The sequence below is a fragment of the Montipora capricornis genome, chromosome 11, assembly GCF_036669925.1.
Source record: "Montipora capricornis isolate CH-2021 chromosome 11, ASM3666992v2, whole genome shotgun sequence".
Lineage (NCBI taxonomy): Eukaryota > Metazoa > Cnidaria > Anthozoa > Scleractinia > Acroporidae > Montipora > Montipora capricornis.
Genome location: NC_090893.1, coordinates 13,284,709 through 13,292,208, shown reverse-complemented (window position 1 = coordinate 13,292,208; position 7,500 = coordinate 13,284,709). Strand labels below are relative to the sequence as shown.

The 7,500-nt window shown below is 39.0% G+C and overlaps 3 protein-coding genes across 3 annotated transcripts in view; 1 reads left to right on the top strand and 2 right to left on the bottom strand.

Annotated features, from left to right (window-relative positions):
* Window positions 1–7,500, bottom strand: part of LOC138023096 (uncharacterized) — a 44,078-nt gene that overhangs the window by 13,413 nt on the left and 23,165 nt on the right. The window contains exon 12 of the mRNA XM_068870128.1: window positions 3,133–3,193. Within this exon, the coding sequence (XP_068726229.1) occupies window positions 3,133–3,193 (61 nt within the window). The remainder of the gene's footprint in view (window positions 1–3,132; window positions 3,194–7,500) is intronic.
* Window positions 4,386–6,185, top strand: LOC138022864 (uncharacterized). The gene is made up of 2 exons (XM_068869851.1): window positions 4,386–5,049; window positions 5,407–6,185. The coding sequence occupies exons 1-2, from the start codon at window positions 4,386–4,388 to the stop codon at window positions 5,817–5,819; spliced, it is 1,077 nt and encodes a 358-aa protein (XP_068725952.1). The 3' UTR covers window positions 5,820–6,185.
* Window positions 6,054–7,500, bottom strand: part of LOC138024608 (mRNA export factor GLE1-like) — a 1,605-nt gene continuing 158 nt past the window's right edge. The window contains exons 2-3 of the mRNA XM_068871829.1: window positions 7,489–7,500; window positions 6,054–6,771 (exon numbers count right to left, since the gene is read on the bottom strand). The exon at window positions 7,489–7,500 is cut by the window's right edge and continues 12 nt beyond it. Of these exons, the coding sequence (XP_068727930.1) occupies window positions 6,054–6,771; window positions 7,489–7,500 (730 nt within the window). The remainder of the gene's footprint in view (window positions 6,772–7,488) is intronic.

Here is a 7,500-nt window from a genome sequence, read left to right as displayed (position 1 = left end):
TCAATGGAAAGGCTATTGACGTCGTCCCTTCTGCCAAACTACTTGGTCTTATTGTGTCCAATGATGTAAAGTCTAACTTACATGTGGATAGCGTATGCAAAAAGTTGCAACTCGACTATATTTTCTTCGACAACTCAAGCGTGCCAAATTACCAAGTAAGGACGCATTACTTTTTATTTGACGTGTATCCGCCCAGTCGCCGAGTACCTGTTTTCCACCATGCTCTTCCACAGCATCTGTCGAACGACTTGGAAAATCTACAAAAGCGAGCAATGAGAGCAATGAGAATAATACAACCTAATTCCTCCTACAGTGAGGTATTGAAAGAACTGGATGTCCCTATTTTCGTGAAGACAAGGCCAGGCCTCATCATCGATGACACAAACCATAAACGTTATCATCTTCTGCCACTGCTCAACGAGAGCACAGATAACGCTTCAAACAAACGACACTTCTTTCTTCCAATATGCAAAACTAATAGGCACAAGAACACTTTCATAGTAGAAAACTACATAACTGTTTTAATTTTGCCTAGGACTGTAATACATCTTTATTATCTAATTGTAAATATAATTGATACATTTAGTCTTTTACATTTTATAGTACATGTACAGTCATTATAACAGATTTTTAAACCTTCTATGTAGTAATAGATATATTCATTTAGATATTTTTTCATATTTTCCTTACACAATGAATTTGTAAAACAGTTCATATTTCAGCCGGCCTGGGGGCTGCTAGGAGTTATTGTAATAAAGCTATTTATCTATCTAACATGGGTATATTGTGTTTCTCACAAACCAAAAGAATCTCCCACTTAAGTTGAAACATGGGTAAGCAGTAAGTGCCCCCTTTTTCCATATACAGGTACCTACTGCACTGTTGTCTAAATGGAATCACATCCCTTTCTCAGGTAAGACGGATTGGAAGAAGCGGTCGATGGCCTTCACCTGGCAAGCCACTCCAATTTGTTTATGTACTGGGCTGATTCGGAAGCCAGCCATACTATTGCTTCTGAGTGCCGCGAAGCGATCCCTACTGTTTACGGCTTCCGGTTTGGTCTACTAAGAAGGAGGATTAGTCAGGTATCCCATGATGCAACGCTGATTAACTAGATTATCAACTGCGATTAATCACGTGACCATTCAATCGCCATGGAATTACTCGAAGAGAACGCATTGGTCCTCTCCTCATCGCCGTTTTAAAATGGTCATGGTTTGGATTTGAGTAGTCAAACCTACATCCGTTCTTCAAGTTTAGCTTGCTGTAGGTCTCTAATAGTGCTAGGGCACGTACGTTTCCCGAGAAACTTACGAAAGCGTCGACTTTCTCTGTTTGTGCTATTGGACAAAGTCTTCCCCGGTTGTAGTCTAAGTGAGATCGAATTGTATTCACAAGGTCAGTAAAACATCGTTGTTTAGCTGCTCTATATAACATTTCGATTATTATCAGCTCCTTCTTCAGGTTTATCGCGTATGATTTTACCGTGAATAAGTAAAGTTATTGTATAATCAGTATAATGAGCCCGCTTTTAGAAAATGTAAAGACGGTTGAAATGTCTTCAGCAATTTTCACACTTTTCCAACACAAAATATTCGTGGATATTTCATTTTCTTTATTTAGCAGGAGGATGAAACCGATGAGGATCCAGGGCGAAATGTGGTAGTAGTGTTCGACAAGCGTGGCTGTTCATCTTCCTCCGTATCACGACTATGAAGAAGATCTTAAACGACATCAAAACTTGAGAAAACGTCCAACCTTAAAAGAAAAAAAAACGAGAAAAGCGATCAATTGATTTCACCACACTTCCTAAATAGTGTTTAAATTAGCTTGAAAGTGAAAGAAATACCGCATTCCTGTGTTTGGCAAGAACGATAGCCAACATTCTCCTCAAAACATGTAAAACTCGAACCGATTTGGCGCCAATTTTGACTAAAATTAACGTCCTTAAATAGATTTTTCTTGTGGGGACTTAAAGGGACTATGTACTTTGTTTAAAAGATTAACTTTATGGGCACTTTCAGACGGATTTATATGCTAATGTACCCGATATTAAAATCAAACCATCCAAAAACAGGTTAAAGGGTGAAGCACCAACCCAACGACAAAACGAATCAGTCATGTATACTACGTAAAACAAAATCATAATTTAATTCATTCACAGATCAATGATCCTAAAATAAAATATCACCAAACTGAGCTTCAGTGTCAACAAAAACCAAAAATCGGTTTCACTTACCCTTTACTTCATTAAACACGAAGAAAACGACCTCCAAAGATCGGTATATTTCCGCCACATGCGACGACTCTCGGAGGGAATTTGATACCGCTCAACCGATAATTTTGCGCGTTGCATCACGGCATACCTGACAAATCCTCCTTTGTCCACTACCTGGGGAATCGATCCAAAACAGGGTGATCCAAAAAACCCATTGCATCACAAATGCCCGGATTTAGGTGCCAGCACACAGACTACGAAAGTAGACTACCTTGGAGTTAGAAAAAGTCTGGAACTTCGCTACATGACTGGCTGCTTCTTCGAATCGGATCATTGAGGGAAACCCCTAGATCGGTTCAGTAATTCGTGTTTAAAAAATATAAAACGTCAAACCGAGTACGAACAACAAAAGACCAAAACGACACAGTGGACTTGCAAAAATACAAACACAAGACTACTCTTAATCCCAAGATTGTAGGCAAGAGAACGTAAGCGTCAAGAATAGGACAAGGATCTGGGCAAAAACCTGCAGAGGGGAATAGATTTTCTTACAACCCACAGAAAAATCCAGATACGAATCGGATCTTATTTCACACTGGTAGAGACGCAGAGGGTCAGGCCACCTTACTTCATCTTACGCACATTTTTGTTGTACTTGTACATGTTTCATGGCAATAGCGTAATTTAATAAACATGATTTCGGGCCTTAACTGGTTTCCTATTATTAAAACAATGCGAACTGTCCATAATCGCCAAAATCAAATGTCACCTGCTAACAGCTTTTGCGCATGCATGCCGGTATCTCTTTGGATCATTTGAGCGCCTTAAATTGTGCTTATTCGCTAAAAAAATTACAACTTTTTGGTTCCTCAATACAATGTTAAGAAGCCAATGACGTTTTACATCAAGCTCACCTTTGGCCAGGGTTCCTTCGCTAACCCTTTCGCCCTCAAGGTAGTACCTGATACGTAGATTCTAAAATGATGAAAAAGACAGTGTTGTATTTCGCATTTTGTATTTTGCAAGTACTGAGTGAAAACACCAGTGCTTTTGTCAATCTATAGTGGAGTACGTTTCAACACTCAAATATTTGATTTCTGAAAGGCATGCCTTGAACTCCGAAATTCTAATCGTACGTGAAATTGACTCAATAACGACCTTCAATTTGACTACGAGTCCAGAAATCGAGTACAAACTGTAATCCCTGGTTCCTTGCTTATCGAGTCATGACGAGAGTTTACGAACCTTAAACGATTAACAGCTGATTGCTTAACGAACATGGAGTTACTTGAAAAGCTGTTTTTCAAGCCAATCGGCGGTTATATGACGTCATCACAGTATGGATACAAACTTAAATTCTCCGCATCAACCGAAAAAAAATTTTCTCGGCAGGGCAAAAATTCCTTCAGTGGGCCACGATGCCCAAAATTCAGTCGACACATTAGCCTGAGACAAGACTCCGTGGTAAAATGGAACCGTACGCGTACGGAGAGCGAGGTATTGATAAAGCCGTCTCCTTTACCTCCCCAATCACAACGTTGGCTCGTGATTTATTTTCGTCCCTTTTTCTGTTGTGACAAGAAAAAAAAGGTTGGAAGGCCGCAAATAATTCTGAATGTGCTTGGCTCGAATTAAAATACACTTTTCCAGGCTTTTCTTTCCCCATTTTTCCCGGCTCCCTTCAAGAAGCTATTTCCTGACAAATTTTGTTGTCAACCGCGAGCTGGTGTAAAAACCCTAGTCCATGACTCAAACAATCATCGTTATCAGTTCACGATGATGACGACAACGATTACTATTGTCATTATTATTATTATTATTATTATTATTATTATTATTATTATTATAAATTATTATTATTATTATTATTATAAATTATTATTATTATCACTTGTTATCCTTGGCTTGCTTGTTTAGTCTCTGAAGCACCGGGTCCAACCCATGGGCCTTAGGTACCAAAGAGTTCACTTCATTGACAGAACCTTTCTCAAGATGCGAGCTGATCCCAGAAGAGTAATTAGAGACCTTAAGATTTGAGAACGGCGTCTTCTCCTAGGACGTCACGGCATATAAAGGCCTGGGGCGAGAACGCCGTCCTTTGCGCGGGAACTTTAGACTTAAGAAAAGATAAACACGACGGGAACTTTTTCTAGCGCCTTGGTCGAGAATGGCGTCCTTCAGGAAAGCGCGTGACGAACTTCTTGTAAGTTTTTGCGAGGAAATAATCAATGAGGATGAGTTTCTCATGTTGTATGATGCTAACAAATCGAAAAATCCAGAGTATCCTTTTTGGAATTATGAAAGATTTACGTTGCAAGGTAAAAGTGAGGCCGAGTGTAAGACAGATTTACGTTTCGAAAAATACGACATTCCTCTCTTGGTTGATGTTCTTGGCTTGCCTGACGAAATAAAGTGTCAACAAGGAACAATCTGTGACAGTACTGAAGGATTATGCATCGTTCTCAAAAGGCTGGCATACCCTTGCCGGTACAGCGACCTCATAAGCACTTTCGGCAGACCTGTCCCTGAAATCTCCATGATAAGTAATACAGTCATTGATTTTATATTTGAGCATCATGGTCGTCGGATATTAGAGTGGAATCACACTATTTTAAATCCCCATGCATTACAGACATATGCTGAAGCTGTTTCAAATAAAGGTGCGGCCCTCGACAATTGTTTCGGCTTTGTGGACGGTACAGTTCGTCCAATTTGTCGCCCAAACACCAATCAAAGAATTGTTTACAATGGGCACAAGAGGGTGCATGCCCTGAAATTTCAATCAATCGCCATTCCAAATGCACTAATTGCCAATCTTTACGGTCCTGTTGGTAAGTGTGTTTAATTATAGCTGTATCGTTCAATTTTATTTATATTTATAAACAATCAGAAGCTTTAGCATTGGGCTCTACTGTTATAACACTGCAGGAATTTGAACACAAGAAAACCTACTGGAGACCTGGGTCACAGTACCTCTTTTACATACTTCTCATATGTTGTCATATACAATCAGTGAACAGTAAAATAGCAAACATGTGAGGACCACAATGAAACAGGCAGGAACCCTATAACATAGGGTCATCTTTTGTAGCCAAACAGTACAACAGTAAAGATAAATAGAATGGCAGCTTTTATCAACAATTATTAATTTTCACCCCCCTAATTCTACAAACCTTTACTATTTCCAGAGGGCAGAAAGCATGATGCAGGAATGCTACGAGACTCAGGACTGTACCATGATCTCCAAAGATTTGCCTTCTCCCCAACTGGGCAGCCTTTGTGTATATATGGGGACCCAGCCTATCCTCTTCGCCTACACTTCCAAGCTCCATTTCGGAATGGCATCCTCACTCCCCCAATGCAGCAGTTTAACAGTTCCATGAGCCCAGTGAGAAGCTCAGTGGAATGGCTGTTTGGGGACATAATTAATTATTTTTGCTTTCTCGATTTTAAGAAAAACTTAAAAATAGGGCTCAGCCAAATAGGTAAAATGTACATTGTTTGTGCCCTTTTAAGGAATGCCCTTACATGCCTTTATGGTAATACCACTTCCCAGTATTTTGATTTGGACCCACCCATGTTGCAAGAATACTTTGCTTGATTTAATTATTGATGTAATATGACAAAACTTTATTTAATCAACACAACTTCAGTATGTAAACTTATGGCACAACAAGATTGAATAAAGAACGAAATGGTTGTTCAAGTTTGATAAACCTCCATTAAATGGAGTTTTTCTTAACAATACAATGAATTAATACGTAAAAAAAGCTGTAACAAATAAGATTATGGTATAATGTGGTAAACAATGGAAAATACTCCTGAGTGCAGGGATCTAACTTTTTTGGTTCATAAGTTTGTCAACAACAGCCATGAGGATCTGAGATTGTTGCTGCTGCTGGTGGTGCATTAGCTCCATCATAGATTTCTGTTGATCAAGATAAGAAGCCAGCTTCTTCTCCTCCAATTCTTGCTGCTTTCGTCGTATTGCTAACTCTTCTCCTCTCAATGCCTTCTCGCTTTCAGCTTTCTCACGCAGAAATGAGATTGTTTCATTGCCACTCCTTCTCTTTTTCTTCATATGGTTTTCCTGTTCTCCTTCCTCGACTGCTCTCTTCTGGGTTTCTCCTAACTTCTCCATTGCCTTTTTTCTTATACTTTCAGCTTTCTGTTTATCAGTGTCCTCTTTCTCTTTAATCACTGCTTCATCAATCTCCTGGGAGGTGGAAGCGACTTCCTCCATTTCAATAATATCAGCCAGTGCTTGGTCCAATTCTGTAGGTTCAGGTGACACTCCAGTTGACCTTTCTTCAGCATTCATCTTCTTCCTGTACCTCTTAATTAATATGTTGAGGTGATCCCGAACTGATCTTTTTGTTACAAAAAAACGCACACCACTTGTGCTATTCAGGTTGGTGCTAATTTCCTCCCACAGTTTTCCTCGTTCATTCGAATTTCTTTTTGCAGAAAATGGATTCACTGAGAGAACTTCCCTGCACAGCAGAATGTCATGCTCTTTGGTCCACATCTGGACCCCTGGAAAAGCTGGCACTCTATTAAAAGAAAAGCAAATATTACTACAATAGCCTACATTTCAAGCTATATATCTTCAGAGTTAATGCAACTGAATTGAACAGCATTAGTTGCTGAGATTTTTATGTTTGATATGCTCTAATATAACCCAAGCAAATTAAAATTCAACAACCACTTCACGACAAATCAAACACCATTTCAATTGTAACAAGTTTCAAAAGTAGGTATCATTTTGTTCAAATTGTCCCAAAGAAAGACATATATGTAAAATCCTGAACTTAACTGGTCTTTGATAGAGAGAAAAAATTAATGTCATGGAGGCTTTATAAATAGCGGCGAGTATTCTTTGCATTGTAGTGGAATGAAACTTACATGGATAATAAATATGAGAGCCTTAATTACGAGAGAAATAAATATATTACAGTACTTATCCAGAAAACAAGCATCTCCGATATATCTATTCTCAAGCCGCGGAAACGGTGTAAGAGCAACCAGTAAATTACAAAGTCATGAATTTAATCAAAACATGGCAATCAGGAGGAAAATATATCGAGACTTCAAAGGAAAAATTGCAGCGCTCGAAAACATTTGATTAGGCTCGCTGTGAGAGTTTGACTACTGATAAAAACTAAACTCTTCTTACATCAGTCGATCTCTCACATGACATGGTAAATTGATGCTCAACATGATAAATTTTTCCATTCCGTTAATAGGGAAAGTATGTGGAGTCTACTTACTCGGAACTGGAA